The 18,406-nt window shown below is 48.8% G+C and overlaps 1 protein-coding gene across 1 annotated transcript in view; it reads left to right on the plus strand.

Moving 5' to 3' along the window:
* The window catches only part of SOS1 (SOS Ras/Rac guanine nucleotide exchange factor 1), a 74,115-nt gene continuing 55,709 nt past the window's right edge, over nt 1–18,406 (plus strand). The window contains exons 1-5 of the mRNA XM_054383728.1: nt 1–12; nt 2,419–2,628; nt 5,050–5,193; nt 8,705–8,815; nt 8,914–9,012. Coding sequence (XP_054239703.1) covers nt 1–12; nt 2,419–2,628; nt 5,050–5,193; nt 8,705–8,815; nt 8,914–9,012 — 576 coding nt within the window. The remainder of the gene's footprint in view (nt 13–2,418; nt 2,629–5,049; nt 5,194–8,704; nt 8,816–8,913; nt 9,013–18,406) is intronic.

Consider the following 18,406-nt stretch of genomic DNA (forward strand, 5'->3'; position numbering starts at 1 on the left):
ATGTTGGAATTGGTAACTCCTTGTCTCTTGGCATCTGTTTTTAGTTAGAACTCTGTGTAGAACGATCTGAAGTCCTCAGGATGGTTTCCTCTCAGGACAGCATCCAGTGTGCTTGATGTGGTACTTCAGCCTTTGGTCTTAACTGATCAACAGCTTTACTGCCTGGCAGTCCAGCTCAAGTAGAAATGCTCCTCCATTAAACCCTGTTATGTTTTTTTTTTTGCCTTCCTCTTTCTCTTTTCTCATGTATGCATCCTCTCCTGCTATGCTGTGTGCTCCAGCCCTCTTCAGCAGGAGGAAAAAAAATAAAGTTCACAAAAAATGACAGGTATTCCAAAGAATGTCTGGAAAATCACAGAATCAATGAATGTTAGGATCTGGACGGGACCTCCAGAGATCATCTAATCCAACATCCTCTGCCAGAGCAGAGTCACCAGATCACACAGGAACACATCCAGGCAGGTTTTGAGTATCTCCAGAGAGGGAGACTTTACAAACCCGCCCTGGGCAGTCTGTTCCAGGGCTCTGGCACCCTCACAGGGAAACATCCAGATGGGTTTGGAAAGCCTCCAGAGAAGGAGACTCCACAGCCTCTCTGGGCAGCCTCCTCCAGGCCTCCAGCAGCCTTAAATTAAAGAAGTTCTTCATGTTCAGGTGGAGCTTCTTATGTTCAAGTTTGTTCAAACCCCTCCAAGTGCCTCCTGCATAAGTGGAAGGACTGACATTGGGCTGCTGCAGTGCTCTCAGCAAGCATTTTGGGGTCTAGAGTGCTTTGTGGAGGTCTCCTGTGCAGATTCCTCATGATGTTAGACCCAGCCCTGTGCTTCTGAGTGTAGGGACTTTGGTGCATCCCATAGATACTTCAATTTATCCCTGTGGATTTCATAGTAATGAGATACTTGAGCTGGAAGAGCCCAGGCTGTGCCACAGGTGCATCCATGAAGTAAAGCTACAACTGTTGGGGCCTCCTTGCATTATTTCCTGTAGCTTCCTGCCCTGGAGGATCACTGCAGTGGCCCTGTTGATGCCTCAGTCCCCACCATTAGTTAGGATTCCCCTTAGGACTGGAGTTCCATTCACAGGCTCTGGAAGATGAACCATCTTGGAAACAACCCAGAATGGTGTGCTTTGTGTTTGCCACTTGCTAAGTCCTTCAAACAGCTCCTGGCTCAGACACCACGTGTGGAAGAAGTGTTCAGTGATCCACTTCTCCTCAGAAAATCAAATGATTGGTTGTGTTTAGTCAGCCTTGCTTGGGTATGAATTGGGACCTCCGGTAGTCAAAAGCTTTTAGAGGTCCTTTTTGTCTACGCAGTCATTGTGACTACAACCTTTTCAAAGCTGGTGCACTTCCTTGAGGGTCTGCTTTAACAAGTTAAGGGCAGATACCAGGCCATGCCCAGTGTGTGGCCAGGCCAGTATTGATCACAGATAGATTACAGGGCTCTGAGCACCATCATGAGTGACTCCTGTCAAAGCTAAAGATGGAAAGCCAAAATGCACACACCTTTTGACTTCAGATAACAGAAATTCTTCAGAAACTTCCATCCTGCACAGCTGACTCAGAGTAAGAGAATACAGCTGGCTGCTAGGTGTTTGTGTACCTCACAGACAGTTCAGGCTTGATTTTGGGAGGGGGTGGAGAGTGGTCAGTGGGTCTAAATGATTGAGGCCTTGAGCAGCTTGGTCTAGGCAGGGGGCTTGGAACTGGATAATCTTAATGGTCCCTTCCAACCCAAACCATTCTGTGAAGCTCTGAATTGTCACTGTAGATGGTGACTTGCAGGTTCCCTACAAGGATGTTGCTCAGCCAGTTGCAGTCTGGTCCCTTCCAACCCAAACCATTCTGTGAAGCTCTGAACTGCTACTGTAGATGGTGACTTGCAGGTTCCCTACAAGGATGCTGCTTTTGCCAGTTGCAGACTGATCCCTTCCAACCCAAACCATTCTGTGAAGCTCTGAATTGTCACTGTAGATGATGACTTGCAAGTTCCTTACAAGGATGTTGCTCAGCCAGTTGCAGACTGGTCCCTTCCAACCCAAACCACTCTGAATTGCCTCTGTAGGTGATGACTTGCTGGTTTCCTAGAGGATGTTGCTTTTGCCAGTTGCAGACTGGTCCCTTCCAACCCAAACCATTCTGTGAAGCTCTGAATTGTCACTGTAGCTGATGACTTGCAGGTTCCCTACAAGGATGCTGCTTTTGCCAGTTGCAGACTGGTCCCTTCCAACCCAAACCACTCTGAATTGCCTCTGTAGGTGATGACTTGCAGGCTCCCTACAAGGATGTTGCTCAGCCAGTTGTAGGCTCCTAATGCAACGCTGGGGAAAAAGAGATTTCCTTTACCGGTGCCTTACTGGTAGGTCTTGAAAAAAAGCTCTTCTCACTCTCTGGATTTCTCTCTCTCTGCTCTCTAGGTATTAATGGATATGTTCCATCAAGATGTAGAAGATTTAAGCACACTGACTTTGTCTGATGAGGAACCTTCCACCTCAGGGGAGCAAACCTATTACGACCTAGTGAAGTCATTTATGGCAGAGGTTCGGCAATACATAAGGGAACTAAACCTCATTATCCGAGTTTTTAGAGAGCCATATGCCTCCAACTCCAAGCTGTTTTCATCTCATGTGAGTATTGTGCAATCCACAAAGCAAAAAAAAAAAAAAAAAAACAAAAAACCTCTATTGTAATATCTATAAATGGAGATGAACACTTCTAGAGCTTAAGTGTGGTCCAGTTGGAGGTATCGATGGCAGAGGAAGTGCTGATCTCCAGTTCTGAAATGGAAATAGCAAAGGAGTGTTTGTGGGGGGATAGGTTTGGTGGAATTGTACAGAATCACAGAATGTCAGGGGCTGCACCAGGGGAAGTTTAGGCTCGAGGTGAGGAGAAAGTTCTTCACAGAAAGAGTGATCTGCCATGGGAATGTGCTACCCAGGGAAGTGGTGGAGTCACCGTCCCTGGAGGTGTTCAAAAAAGGATTGGACCTGGCACTTGGAACCATGTTTAGTGAGTCATGAGGTGCTGGGTGATAGGTTGGACTTGATGACCTTTGAGGTCTTTTCCAACCTTGTTGATTCTATGATTGTATGGAAGGGACCTCCAGAGATCATCTAATCCAACCCCCCTGCCAGAGCAGGGTCACCTACACCAAGTCACACAGCAACACATCCAGGCAGGTTTTGAATATCTCCAGAGAGGGAGACTCCACAACCCCCCTGGGCAGCCTGCTCCAGGGCTCTGCCACCCTTACAGGGAAAAAAATTCTCATGTTTCCATGGAGCTTCCTATGTCTCAGCTTGCACCACTGCCCCTTGTGCTGTCATTGGGCATCACCCAGCAGAGCCTGGCTCCAGCCTCTGGGCACTCACCCTGCACATCTTTAGCACCAGCAAAGAGGTTACCTCCTCCTTCCCAATGAGGCCTCCTCCTTCCCAAGCTCCAGAGCCCTCAGCTCCCTCAGTCTCTCCTTGTAAGGAAGATGTTCCGCTCCCCTAATCATCTTTGTGGCTCTCTGCTGGACTCTCTCAAGCAGTCCCCTGAGCTCCTTCCTGGACTGAGGGGCCCAGAACTGGACACAATACTCCAGATGCAGCCTCAGCTGGGCAGAGTAGAGGGGCAGGAGAAATTCTTTCCAGGGATGATGGGGAGACACTGGCACAGGTTGCCCAGGGAGGCTGTGGATGTTCCCTCCCTGGAGGTGTTCAAGGCCAGGTTGGATGAGGGCTGGTGGGAGGTGTCCCTGCCCATGGCAGGGGCTTGGAACTGGCTGATCTTTAAGGTCCCTTCTAACCTAAACCATTCTCTGAATCTCTGAACTGTGGAAGAAGCCACCTCGTTTACTGGATATTCACTTGCAAGCCTGGCATTGAAGATGATTTGTCACTGTTGTTGTTTGCCACATTGTCAGTGTTCATGTATTCGTAGCATTTGCTGCAGAATATAATTCCATGGCATTATTCCACAGAGTCATCATTTCAAACAGAAATTCTGCTACACAAAACTTAGAATACAAAAAAAGATACAAAAGATATAAAACAATTATGTAAAATACAAGAAAGTATAAAAGATATAAAAGATGAAAGGATATAAAATATAAAAGAGCATAAAATACATAAAAGATATAAAATATAAAAAAGCATAAAACATGTAAAGGATGAAAGATATAAAAGATAAAAAGTATAAAATATATAAAATATTAAAAAGTATAAAAGATATAAAATTGAAAGATATAAAAATAAAAATATATAACAAAATATAAAAGATATAAAAGTTGAAAGATATAAAATATTTTAAAGTATAAAGGTTATAAAATAAGAATGATATAAAATATATAAAAAGAATAAATGATATAAAATATGAAATATATAAAAGATAAAAAAGCATAAAAGATATAAGATGAAATATAAAAAATACATAACAAAGTATAAAAGATATAAAAGTTGAAAGAATATGTAACAAAGTGTATAAAAGATGAAAGATATAAAAGATATAAAATATAAGAAATTATAAAAGATGAAAGATATAAAAGATAAAAAGTATAAAATATAAATAATATATAACAGACTATAAAAGATATAAAAGTTGAAAGATATTAAAAATATATAACAAAATATAAAAAATATAAAAAATGAAAGATATAAAATATTTTAAAGTATAAAAGTTATAAAATATGAATTATATAAAAGATACAAAATTTAAAAATTATAAAGTATATAAAATATGGAATATATAAAAGATAAAAAGTATAAAGGATATAAAAGATGAAAGATATAAAAGATATAAATTTTTAAAAGTATAAAGGATATAAAATATGAAAGATATAAAAGATATAAAATATAAAAAAGTATGAAAAGCATAAAATATGAAAGATATAAAATATGAAAGCTATAAACTCTTGTTCTATTTAAAGAAGGATTTGGCTTTCCCATCCTAACATGATGGAGTCCTGCAGCTCACATTCTACCCTTGGGAAATCAAGTCCAATTTGCTACCGATTTTTGTCTGGTTCCACTGCTTTTTGTTTTGTTTTGGTTTGTTTGTTTCAGGATGTGGAAAATATCTTTAGTCGGATCTCAGACATCCATGAGCTTAGTGTGAAGCTGTTGGGTCACATAGAAGACACTGTTGAAATGACAGATGAAGGTAGTCCTCATCCACTAGTAGGCAGCTGTTTTGAAGACATGGCAGAGGTAAGGAACGCTTGGGTTGCATTTTGGGGAATTCTTTTCCTATTCATCTGTATTTTCACAGAAACCTTCAGGTTGGAAGAGCCCCTCAGGAGCACCAAGTCCAACCACTGCCCCTACTCTGCAAGGCTCACCCCTGAACCATAGCCCCAAGCACCACATCCAAACCACCTTGAAACACCTCCAGGCTTGGGGACTCCACCACCTCCCTGTGCAGCTCATCCCAGTGCCTGACCACTCTTGCTGGGAACAATTCTTCCTCCTGTGCAGTCTGCCCCTGCCCTGCTGCAGCTTGAGGCTGTTCCCTCTTGTTGTGTCACTAATCAGCTGGGAGAAGAGACCAGCACCAACCTCTCCACAACCTCCTTCCAGGCAGCTGGAGGGAGCCAGGAGGTCTCCCCTCAGCCTCCTCTCTTTCACACTACCCATCCCCAGCTCCTTCAGTCTCTCTCCATCAGATTTCTTCTCCAGGCCCTTCCCAGCTTCCTTGCCCTCCTCTGCCCTGGCTCCAGCACCTCCACATCTCTCTTGCACTGAGGAGCCCAAAGCTGGACCCAACACTGGAGCTGTGGCCTCCCCAGAGCTGAGTCCAAGAGGACAATCCCCTCCCTGCTCCTGCTGGACACAGCATTCCTGATGCCATCCAGGATGCCTTTGGCTCCCTTGGCCACCTGGGCACACTGCTGGCTCCTCTTCAGCTGCTTGGCCATCAGCACCCCCAGGTCCCTTTCTGCCAGCAGCTTTCCAGCCACACTGCCCCAAGCCTGCAGCCTTGCTTGGGGTTGTTGTGGCCCAAGGTGAGGCTCTGGCACTTGGCCTTGTTGCAGCTCCTCCTGGTAACCTTGGCCATGGCTCCAATCTCTCCAAGTCCCTCTGCAGAGCCTCCCTGCCCTGCTGCAGATCAACACTGCCACCTCACATGGTGCCATCTGCCAACCTCCTGCTGCCACACTCTGGGTCCTCATCAGGGTCATCAATCAAGATGTGAAACAGAAGTGGTCCAACACTGAGCCCTGGGCTTGCACTTACTGTAGAGTGCATTTTTGTTCTAGCTGCGTTTGTTCAGGTGGAGATCTCTTCTTCCAGCCCCAGCATGCTGAACAAGCTGCCCATTTTTTGAGGGTGCTTTGTTTTTCTTTTCTTCTCTAAGCTTCAGGATTGTTGAAAATTTAGAGGGGAAAAAAAATCAACAAAAACCCAATCCATAAAAAAACCAGAGATGGAAGCGTTCTCTAAATCAGCTGTAGGTCATGACTGCTGTGGAAAGATAAAGCAGAGCAAGGTTGGCTTTGCCAGCAGGCTTGCTGAGCTGGTGAGGAGGCCTGGTGAGCTAAGCTCATTCCTGGATGGAGACCAAAGCTTGGAGATTGAAGAAGCCTGAAGAGAAGGGGAGGTGCATAATGGAGAGCATAACAGCAAAGGCTCTTGCACCTTGCTTCTGAGAAGCTGGGGTGGCTGGAGGTGCAGCTGAAGCATCTGTTTCCCCAGGGTGAAAGTGCTTGTCTGGAGAGGAGAAGGCTGAGAGGGATCTGATCAATGTCTATCATTGACCAGCTGAAGGCTGGGGGTCAAGAAGGAGGGGACAGGCTCTGCTTAGTTGCACCCTGGGATAGGCCAAGGGGCAATGGATGGAAACTGCAGCACAGGAGGTTCCACCTCAACAGGAGGAGGAACTTCTTCCCTGGGAGGGTCCCAGAGGCCTGGAGCTGGCTGCCCAGAGAGGTTGTGGAGTCTCCTTCTCTGGAGCCTTTGCAGCCCTGTCTGGATGTGTTCCTGTGTGCCCTGTGCTGGATTCTATGCTCCTGCTCTGGCTGGACCATAGAAGATCTCCAGAGATCCCTTCCAACCCCTCACATCCTGTGAGCGAGTCACCATCCCTGGAGGTATTTAAAAGACATTTAGACAGGGTGCTGAGGGATGTGGTTTAGGGATGGACTTGTTGGCGTTAGGTTAATGGTTGGAGATGATGATCTTAAGGATCTTTTCCAAGCTAAATAATTCTGTGATTCAAAAAGAAACACAGGTTTCCCAGGAAAAATCAGAAGCATTGTCTGCAGGGGGAAATGGTATCAAGGGGGCTGCAGCTCAGCTGGAGATCAGTTTGGTGAGGAACGTGGAGCTGACATACTGCATCCGCTCTCCTTCTTCCTGGTGTGAGATTTGGCTGAAGGGCTGGTTGAGGAGTTGAGGCCCATGATGTGCAAGAAGGGTTAAAAGTGCTGGGTTTATTCAGTCTTAGAAGCCTGTGGAGGAAGATCTTCTTGCTGTCTCTTTGGTTATCTCCAGGGTAGGTGTAGAGAAGACTGAGGCAGGCACTTACTGAGTGTTTGCAGCAGAGAACTGAGGTGAGAGAGTCTGAATCGGAAGAAGAGTAAAGCTGTCTGGATACCATGGGTGAAAAAATCTTCCCCCAGAGCAACTGAACATTACAGTAGACTGCCTGGAGAGGTTTTGATGTCTCTATTTCTGGAGATACTTAAAACTCAGCTGGATGAGTCCCTGACCAACCTAAGCCAGCTTTGATGCTGGACCTGGCTTGGACCCTGCTTTGAACAGGGTCTTTGACCAGCTGAGCTTCAGAGATGTCTTCCAGACTGAATAACCCCATGAGTCTGTGTTCATAGAACTCTTGACTCTTCTCTATAGAAATTTTCAAAAAGGTACGCAGAAAAGTCTCACAGAATCACAAAATGTTAAGGTTTAGGAGGGACCTCCTGAGGTCATCCAGCCCAACCCCCCTGCCAGAGCAGGGCACCCAGGGCAGGGCACGCAGGAACACAGCCAGGTGGGCTTGGAAAGGCTCCAGAGAAGGAGACTCCACAACCTCTCTGGGCAGCCTGCTCCAGGCCTCCAGCAGCCTCACACTGACAAAGTTTTGCCTTCTCTTCCCTCCTGTGGCACCTCCTCTGCTCCAGCTTGCCCCCAGTGCCCCTTGTGCTGTCCTTGGCCATCCCTGAGCAGAGCCTGGCTCCAGCCCTGCACAGCTTTCTCCCCAGCAATGAGGGCAGCCCTCAGGCTCCTCTGCTCCAAGCCCCAGAGCTCCCTCAGCCTGGCCTCCCAGGGAGATGTTCCACTGCCTGCAGCAGCTCTGGGGCTCTGTGCTGGACTCTTTCAAGCAGTTCCCTGTCCTTGACCTGAGGGGCCCAGAACAGGACACAATATTCCAGATGTGGCCTCAGCAGGGCAGAGCAGAGGGGCAGGAGAACCTCTCTGGACCTACTCACCACAGCCCTTCTGATGCACCCCAGGGCTCCCTTGGCCTTCTTGGCCACCAGGGCACCTTGCTGGCTCCTGGGCATCCCTCTGTCCACCAGGCACCCCAGTTCTCCTTCCCTACATTGCTCTCCTGTGGTGCTGGTCCCTGGGGTTGTTCATTCCCAGATGCAAGCCTCTCCCCTTGGCCCTGTTGGCTTTCACTCTGTTTCTCTGCTGTGCAGGGTCTGTGTCTTCTGTGGGAAGGATGAGGCTTGGGGTGTGGAGTCAGGTGTGTGAAAGATTGTGTGTCTCTCCTCAGGAGCTGGCCTTTGATCCATACGAGTCATACGCTCAGGACATTCTGCGCCCTGGCTTCCACGACCACTTCCTCAGTCAGTTATCCAAGCCAGGAGCTGCTTTTTATTTACAGGTAACTGTTTTTGAAGTAACCCACTCCTGTTTGAATGCCAGTCTACTGTTGCTTCAATGCATCGATTGTTTGAAGACTTAAACTGACTTTGTTTGTAGTCAATAGGTGAAGGCTTTAAAGAAGCTGTTCAGTATGTCCTCCCCCGGCTGCTCCTTGCTCCTGTTTACCACTGCCTTCATTATTTTGAGCTGCTAAAAGTAAGAACATTGTTGTCAATCTGACAGTTTGTTTCATTTCTGATTTCTGTCAAGCTGCTAGTTTGTTTCATTGCTGATTTCTGTCCATCTGACAGTTTGGTTCATTCTTGATTTCTGTCAGGCTGACAGTTTGTTTTATTTCGTGATTCTCATTATTGGGTGCCAGAGCTTTGTGTGCTCAGTTTAGGTGTAAGAGCTGTGACTAGAGTGTGAATAATAAAAGCAATTGTGATTAAGGAAGGGCAGGGTTTGTGTTCTGGTGCCTGCTGTAACTGAATGTCCAGGATTTGCTGGACATTTTACAGCAGCTGATGGTTTGTGTGGAGTAATCCAGTGGCTGCCAGTTGAGAAAGCAGCAGAGGTTTGGGTGCTTGGAATGATTGTTGCAAGAGCAGGAAGAGAGAATGGGAATGGCTGCATTACAGTAAATGGCCAAAGGCTTTCTGAAGCTGTTACTTCCCAGATTTAAAAACACAGTAAGCCTGCAGTTTTGTAGAATCCTCAGTGTTCTTCTAGTGGCAGTCCCATGGTGGTTGGAGAGGTGATGCCATTCCTGAAAAGACAAGGATTGGTTGATGTATGCATTTGTTGGTCTTCTTGTAATGAGGCTGCACAGCAGGAGAGTAACAGTAAAGACTTGGACCACACAGAGTGCTAGAGGTTGGGAGGGACCTCCAGATATCAAGCAAGCCACCCCCCCTGCCAGAGCAGGAGCACCAGAGGCTCCAGAACTGGACCCAGAGCTCCAGGTGGAGTCTGACCAGAGTGGAGCAGAGGGGGAGAATCCCCTCCCTGGCTCCTGCTGAACTTCTCCTCCCCCAGCACCCCCAAGGCCTTTTCTTCAGGGCTGCTCTCCAGCCAGTCCCTGCCTGGATTGGGGTTGCCCTGACCCAGCTGCAGAACCTTGCCCTTGGTCTTGTTGAACCTCATGAGGTTGGCATGGACCCAGCTCTGCAGCCTGTCCAGCTCAAGTAGAAATACTCCTCCATTAAAACTTGGGGTTTTGCCTTCCTCTTTCACTGTTCTAATGTAACTGGTTTCACAGAGTCTTCCCAGGTATGAGAACAGCTTTTTCCCAGTGTGTTAAATTTGTCACACCTTGCTGGAGGAGGCACAGAAGGGTGGTGACTTAGGAGGTAGTGGTTTAGGGTTAGGCTGACCCTGTAAGTCTCTTGCCAGGTGTTGTGTTGTTCTTCCCCATTTGGAGGCCATTAGGTGAGGAATGGAGGCAGGAACCCCATTACCCTAGTGCCATGAGATTCCAGAAATGCAGAGGGCAGAGAATCTCAGAAGTCCTCCCAGAGGTCCTTTATTGCTGCATTGCTGAATCCCCAGCACGACAGAGTCTCAGAGTGTCCTTAACAGCAGAAGTCCTGGAAGCCCTTAACAGACAAAGCAGCTAACAGCAGTCCTGAGCACAACCCCAGCAGCAGCTCTACACCAAAGCCCTTGCCAGAAGAAGGTAACTAATAGAAGCAGAAGTCCCTAGCAGAGCCTTAGCCCCCCCCAAGCCCCTCCCTAGCTCACAGTGGCTGTTTTGTATCCTCTTTGTCATCCATCCCTTAACCACTGCAACTCAACCACATCTATAAGGCAAATCTTTTCCCAGTGAGAGGTGCCAGTGTGTCAAGGAGGTGGCTTCTGCAGCATGCTCCAATCATAGAATGGTCCAGGCCAGAAGGGACTTCCAAAGCTCATCCAGTCCAACCCTCCTGCAGTGAGCAGGGACATCCCCAACTAGATCAGGTTGCCCAGGGCCTTGTTGAGCCTCAATTTGAGTATCTCCAGGCATGGAGCCTCAACCACCTCCCTGGGCAACCTGTTCCAGTGTTCCATCACCCTCCTAGTGAAGAACTTCTTCCTGATACCCAATCTCAATCTGCTCTGCTGTAGTTTGAAGCCATTGCCCCTGGTCCTGTCCCTGCAGGCCTTTGGGATCAGTCCCTCTGCAGCCTTCCTGTAGCCCCCTTCAGGTACTTGGCAGGCTGCTATTAGGTCTCCCTGGAGCCTCCTCTTCTCCAGGCTGAACACCCCCAGCTCCCTCAGCCTGTCCCCATAGCAGAGCTTCTCCAACGCCCTGAGCATTGTTGTGGCCTCCTCTGGCCCCTCTCCATCAGCTCCAGGTCCTTCCTGTGTTGAGGGCTCCAGAGCTGCACACAGTACTCCAGGTGAGGTCTCACCAGAGCAGAGCAAAGTGGTGCCAACATGCCAGGATGTTGTTCTTGGCACTCATGGGATGTGATTGTTTTGCTCTTTGCAGAGTGCAGTTGGTCAGCTAAAGGAATCCTGCACTCTGCATGCATTCAGCAGCTGCCCTCAGAGCAGTGGCTGCAGCAGTGTTGTGCTGGGCAGCAGCACATCAGTGGTGGGTTGAAAATTGTCCCCAACATTACATTTGCCAGCCCAGCCCAGCTGGCAGCAAATGGAAGCTGTATTCACAAGCAAAACTACAATCTACAATGGGATGCAATGAACATGTACAATGCCTACAGGATTTACAATACTTACAGGCATTTGCAGTTTATAAACAGCACAAGAACCCCCCCTGGCCAAAAGCCAGGGGAGCTAATAGCTTCTCCACTCCCTGCTCCCCTCCCTACCCCCTTGGACACAAAGGGACAAGTGAAAGAGCAGAGAGATGTTAGAATCATAGAATCAGTCAGGGTTGGAAGGGACCACAAGGCTCAGCCAGTTCCAACCCCCCTGCCATGGGCAGGGACACCTCACACTACATCAGGCTGGCCAGAGCCTCATCCAGCCTGGCCTTAAACACCTCCAGGGATGGGGCCTCAACCACCTCCCTGGACAACCCATTCCAGGCTCTCACCACTCTCATGGGGAAGAACTTCTTCCTTATGTCCAGCCTGAATCTCCCCACTTCCAGCTTTGTCCCATTCCCCCCAGTCCTATCACTCCCTGATACCCTAAAAAGTCCCTCCCAACACAGCCAAGGGCAAGCAGAAGGCAGTTAGCATCTCCCAGAGCAAAGAAGCCAAAAGAGAGAAAAAGATTGTTTTATACAACTAGTTTAAGTCTGTTGTGTCTCCAGTGGGATTGTTTAGACCTATCATTATTTTCCTTTTTACAGCCAATGGTGATTTAATTATATGTTACCACTTCCTCTTCAAGAGCTGTGGAAGATTTAAAGGTAGAGCCTACAACAACCACAACATCCCCAACTATCTTCAGTTTGATTCCCAACCTACTTTCAGCCAGGGAAGCTGGTTTGTGATCCCAGATGAAGCTGGTGTAACTAGCCCCAGGGAGGGGAATCACTGAGGCTGAAGCAGTTGACCTTTGGCAGCCTGCAAAGCTTTTGCAGTATTTGCAGTTGGGGATCATTGTCCCAGATGACTCTCAGGGCTGCTTGTGTGTAGCACAGGCACTGTAAGGAGCAGGCTCTCTTGCTTTACTGCATTCTCAAGGTGCCTCAGTTAACACTAAAAGCAGAAAACCACTGATTCTGAATTCAATTCATAGCTGGATTGAGAGATCTCCTTTGGTGTCAGCAAAGGTTTGGTTTGGTGTTTTTTTATTTTCTTTCCCCCAAGATGACTTTGGTTTGCCTCTTTCCAAAGAGAATGACTTGGGTGTACAGTGCTGGTTTGAAATCAGAGCAGGAGTCTGGCTGCTGGCCATGTGTTTGTGTGTGTACCTGCAGGGGAGGAGGCCTCCTTTTGTATCTGAGCCTCTGTTCCAGGAAGGCTCTGGAGGGGCTGGAAGGTGTCCAGAGAAGGGCCATGAGGATGAGCAGAGGGCTGGAGCTGCTCTGCTCTGGAGACAGCCTGAGAGAGTTGGGGTTGTGCAGGCTGGAGAGAGAGAAGGCTCCCAGGAGACCTTCTGGTGGCCTTCCAGGATCTGAAGGGGGCTCCAAGAAAGCTGGGGAGGGACTTTTGAGGGTGTCAGGGAGGGATAGGACTGGGGGGGATGGAGCAAAACTCGAAGTGGGGAGATTCAAATTGGATGTTAGGAAGAAGTTGTTCCCTATTTGGGGTGGTGAGAGCCTGGCAGAGGTTGCCCAGGGAGGTGGTGGAAGCCTCATCCCTGGAGGTTTTTGCAGCCAGGCTGGATGTGGCTGTGAGCAACCTGCTGGAGTGTGAGGTGTCCCTGCCCATGGCTGAGCCTTGAGGTCCCTTCCAACCCTGACAATTCTGTGATTTTATGTCCCTCTGACAGGTGAATGCCTATCTGCAGGAGGAAATGTAGCTTGACCAAGCTATTGCCTTAGATAATGTTGGCAAAGAACCAATAATCTGAACTATGTCTCTTGTAGCTGAAGGTTTTAAAGCTCCCACAGAGTCTTCTCTGAAGCCAAGCTTTAGAGATTCATAGAATCATAGAATGGTTTGGGTTGGAAGGGATCTTAAAGCTCATCCAGTTCCAACCCCCTGCCATGGGCAGGGACACCTCCCCCCAGCCCAGCTTGCTCAAGGCCTCATCCAGCCTGGCCTTGAACACCTCCAGGGAGGGGACAGCCACAGCCTCCCTGGGCAACCTGTGCCAGTGTCTCACCATCCTCATGGTCAAGAATTTCTTCCTCATCTCAGTCTTCATCTGCTCTCCTCAAGCTTCAGTCCATTCCCCCTCATCCTATCACTGCAAGCCCTTGTTAAAAATCTCTCCCCAGCTCTCCTGGAGTTCCCCCTTCAGGTCCTGGCAGGCTGCTCTAAGGTCTCCCTGGAGCCTTCTCTTCTCCAGCCTGAACAGCCCCAGCTCTCCCAGCCTGTCCCCATAGCAGAGGTTCTCCAGCCCTCTGTTTTCAGTTTTTCTCAGGAGAAAATGCTGGGGTGATGTAAAAATTGGTCTTAAATCTAAGAGATTTCCTAGAAGTCATGCTGGGAGGGTTGGGGCTGTTCAGCCTGGGGAAGGGAAGGCTCCAGGGAGACCTTAAAGCAACCTTCCTACCTGAAGGGGCTACAGGAGAGCTGGAGAGGGGTTTTTGACAAGGGCTGGGAGTGACAGGATGAGGGGGAATGGATTGAAGCTTGAGGAGGGCAGATTGAGACTGGAGATGAGGAAGGAATTGTTGGCAGTGAGGGTGAGGAGACACTGGAACAGGTTGGCCAGGGAGGCTGTGGCTGGATGAGGCCTTGAGCAAGCTGGGCTGGTGGGAGGTGTCCCTGCCTATGGCAGGAGGTTGGAACTGGATGATCTCTGAGGTCCCTTCCAAGCCAACCCATTCCATGAACCATGCATATAACACCAAGAGAAAATTTAAATGACTTCTTCATGTGATGAAGCTCTGAAGACTTTCTAGCTGCAGTTGTGCCTTGTGGGAGATGCTGGAGGTGGTAGAGCTACTTAAATGAGGTTCCATATTTATTTCTTGCTTCTGTGGCCTCACTGGCAACGTTTTTCTTGCTCTTCTCCTTGAAATGCTGATGACTTTGTGCTTTAAGTGGGCTTACAGCCAAAGGGGAGACAACAGGGGAAAATAATTCTCTTGGGGAATCTTTTCCCATTCTCCATCTCAATCTGCTGTTGTACAAAGGCTGGATAAAAATCTAACAAAAGGGAAAGGGATAAAAATCCCTGCTGAAAGGATGCTTACAGGCCTCAGTGACACCTGAGCTGTGTTGTTGTCACTGCTGCTGGCCACACAATTGTTGCACTTTGGTCCTTTAAAGCAGGCATTAGGATGGCACAGGGCCAGACTTATTTTTATCTGTGGTGAGTTCAGTGAAGCACCAACTGTCCTCCTGGCTTGACCTACATGTTTCACTGGAGGGTTTCAGAGTCTTCTTTGCTGATCCCTCCTCAAGGAATACCTGCAGAGCACATTCTCACAGGTTCATGAAGGTTGCAAAAGACCTTCAAGGTCATTGACTCCAACCATAACCCAACTACCATCACCACTAAACCATATCCTGAACCACCACATCTACAGCTTCAACATCTCCAGGGATGGGGACTCCATCACCTCCCTGGGCAGCCTCTGCCAATCCCTGACCACTCTTGCAGCAAAGACATTTTTCCAACTATCCAACCTAAGCCTCTCCCAGTGCAATTTGGATCTATTTCCTCTCATCCTGTCTCTGGTTACTTGGGAGAAGAGACCATCCCCAGCCTCACTCCAGCCTCCTTGCAGGGAGCTGTAGAGAGCAAGGAGGTCTCCCCTCAGCCTCCTCTTCTCCACACTAACCAACCCCAAGCTCCCTCAGCTACTCCTCATATGATGCCCTCCAAACCCCTCTCAGTCTCACTGCCCTCCTCTGGACACCCTCCAGCCCCTCAATGTCTTTCCTATGCTGTGGTGCCCAGAACTGAACCCAGTGCTCAAGCTGTGGCCTCACCAGGGCCCAGTACAAGGGCACCATCACTTGCTTACTCCTATTCCCTACTCTTCTTCCCTTTCCTTCTCCCTGATACTGTGGGAATTAGGAGAGCTGTAGTGAGGCAGGCTGTTCTGGGGGGCTGGTGAGCTGCTCCTGGTTGTCAGTGACTGCTGCTCATGTTGGTAGGTAGCTCTTTAGCTTCCATGGCAGCAGGTTATGCTAACAGCCCAGGCCAAGCTCTCATGAAAACAGATGGATGGTAGAGGAACCTGGACTTGGATTTTGATCTGTTTTTTTTTTTTTTTTTTTTTGCCCTCCCTCACCTTAAAGAAAAGGGTTAGGATTATAGAGGGTTGGAAAAGCTCGCTCAGCTCATCCAGTCCAACCATTCTCTAACACTGCCAAGCCTGGGGCTGAACCATGGCCCTCAGCACCACAGCTCTGCCTCTGGAAAACACCTCCAGGGATGGGGAGGAATCTTTTAGAACCCTTGCAGTCAAGAAGTTTCTTCTCATCTCCAACCTAAGCCTCCCCTGCGGCAACCTGAGGCCATTTCCTCTCTCCTGTCACTTGTTCCTAGGGAGCAGAGCCCAACCCCAGCCTCACTGCAGCCTCCTCTCAGGGAGCTGTAGAGAGCAATGAGGTCTCCCCTCAGCCTCCTCTTCTCCACACCAAACACCCCCAGCTCCCTCAGCTGCTCCTCCCCAGCCCTCTTCTCCAGACCCTTCCCCACCTTCCTTGCCCTTCTCTGCACCCTCTCCAACCCCTCAATGTCCTTCTTGCAGTCAGGGTCCCAAAGCTGCCCCCAGCACTCCAGCTGTGGCCTCCCCAGTGCTGAGTGCAGGAGGACAATCCCTGCCCTGCTCCTGCTGCCCACACCATTGCTGCTCCAGGCCAGGCTGCTGGTGGCCTCCTTGCCCACCTGGGCACCCCCTGGCTCCTCTCCAGCCAGCTGCCCACCAACACCCCCAGGCCTTGCTCTGCTGGGCACTTTCCAGCCCCTCTGCCCCAAGCCTGCAGCCTTCCTGGGGTGGTTGTGATCCAAGACACACCAAGACACCCAAGGTTTTAATTCAATCCCTCAAGAATTGAATGTTAAGAAGCTTACTGTACCTGAGATTTACAACTTTGGATGACATTAGTTGTTGTGCCTGTGACAGTCATGTTCCAGGCCCTGACAGACTTTTTTTGCTGTATAGTCTTTTAATAGCAGTGCTGCATTTCCTTGTCCTCTTCATAGAGTCACAGAATGCTCTGGGCTGGAAGGGACCTCCAAAGCTCACCCAGTCCAAGCCCCTGCACTCAGCAGGGACATCCTCCACTAGATCAGGTTGCCCACAGCCCTGTCCAGCCTCACCTTGAATATCTGCAGGCATGGAGCCTCAACCACCTCCCTGGGCAACCTGTTGCAGTGTTCCAGCAGCCTCCTGCTGCAGAACTTGTTCCTCACATCCAATCTCAATCTGCTCTGCTCTCATTCCAAACCACTGCCCCTTGTCCTGTCCCTGCAGGCCTTTAGGAACAGTCCCTCTGCAGCCTTCCTATAGCCCCCTTCAGGTCCTGGCAAGCTGCTATTAGGTCTCCCTGGAGCCTCCTCTTCTCCAGGCTTGAACACCTCCAGCTCCATCAGTCTGTCCCCACAGCAGAGCAGTTCCAACCCCCTGATCATTGTTGTGGCCTCCTCTGGCCCCTCTCCATCAGGTCCATGTCCTTCCTGTGCTGAGGGCTCCAGACCTGCACATAGCCCTGCAGGTGAGGTCTCAGCAGAGCAAAGCGTCAGAATCACCTCTCTGGATCTGTTGGCAACACTGCTTTGGATGCCTCTGTGTTTTGTGCCTCTGTTGCTGTCACCTTCTGAACAGAAAGGAGTTCTTCAGAGACATGTGGTGCTATGGTTGAGACTTCCATGGGCTTTGATTTCTTCAGTGGAGATGTTTCTGTCCATGGAGCTGTTGGAGTCCCACCACCAGCATGCTTTCTCTGTTTACTCTTACAGCAGTGGATCACAGGATGTTAGGGGTTGGAAGGGACCTTTGGAGAGCTTCCAGTCCAAGCCCCCTGCCAGAGCAGGAGCATAGAATCCAGCACAGGGCACACAGGAACACATCCAGACAGGGCTGGGAAGGCTCCAGAGAAGGAGACTCCACAACCTCTCTGGGCAGCCTGCTCCAGGCCTCTGGGACCCTCCCAGGGAAGAAGTTCCTCCTCATGTTGAGGTGGAACCTCCTGTGCTGGAGTTTGCTTTTTCATTTGTTTTCCCTGGATACTTTGCTACCTTCAGTGGCAACCTGTGGGAAGATGTGGGAAATAAACACAAGTGAAAGAAGAAGCTGCATTCATGGTTTCTGCAGACCATGGGATTCTGTTTGTCATTCCTCATCTCCTCTGCATTTTTAACCCTTAATCACCAGGGTTGTACTATTGCTTCCCAGAGTGATCTCTGAAACTGTGAATTCATCTCTGTGTAGTGTTCAAAATTGAATACATTTCTAGCCAGATACACCAGTGCCATCCAGCTGAGCTCATGGCCTTGCAAACTTGGCTGGCAAAGGTCAGACTGGAATTGCATCAAAGCCCTGAGAGTGGATTTTTTTTAATCCGCTTTTGGAATTACAACAGAACAAGGGAAAATGTTTTCCAGTAGAATTTTCTTCTGCTTGTGGTGGAACATCTAGGGGAAGAAAACAGAAGACCTCAACCAGAAGTGTGGAAACAGAGGGGGGTAAGTATTTTGTGGTGTTTCAAATACTAAATATACCTAAATATTGTCAACTTCATTGTGAATTTTGAATTTCTGATGTGTTCTGCAGGTCTGCCAATAATGCTGAGACAAACCCCAAATGACAGGAAGAAAGAAGAGAATTTCAGAGCATGAAGGCTCTGGAAGGATCCATGTGAATTTGTACCTTTGTTGCAGCAAGGTCATGAGTCCTGTGCTGTGGAAGAGACATCAGCATGTGAGGAAAACAAAACAAAAACTGTGCTGTGGAAGAATGCAGAGCAGATGTGTTCTCCATCCTCTAAGAAGGCAAAGCCTCCTGTGGAAAAGAAGACCCAAACTGCAAGGCCTGCACCAGTGTGGGGCTACCCCAGGCACAAATCCACGCTGGGGGCTGAAT

This window comes from Indicator indicator, chromosome 9 (assembly GCF_027791375.1).
Source record: "Indicator indicator isolate 239-I01 chromosome 9, UM_Iind_1.1, whole genome shotgun sequence".
Classification (NCBI taxonomy): domain Eukaryota; kingdom Metazoa; phylum Chordata; class Aves; order Piciformes; family Indicatoridae; genus Indicator; species Indicator indicator.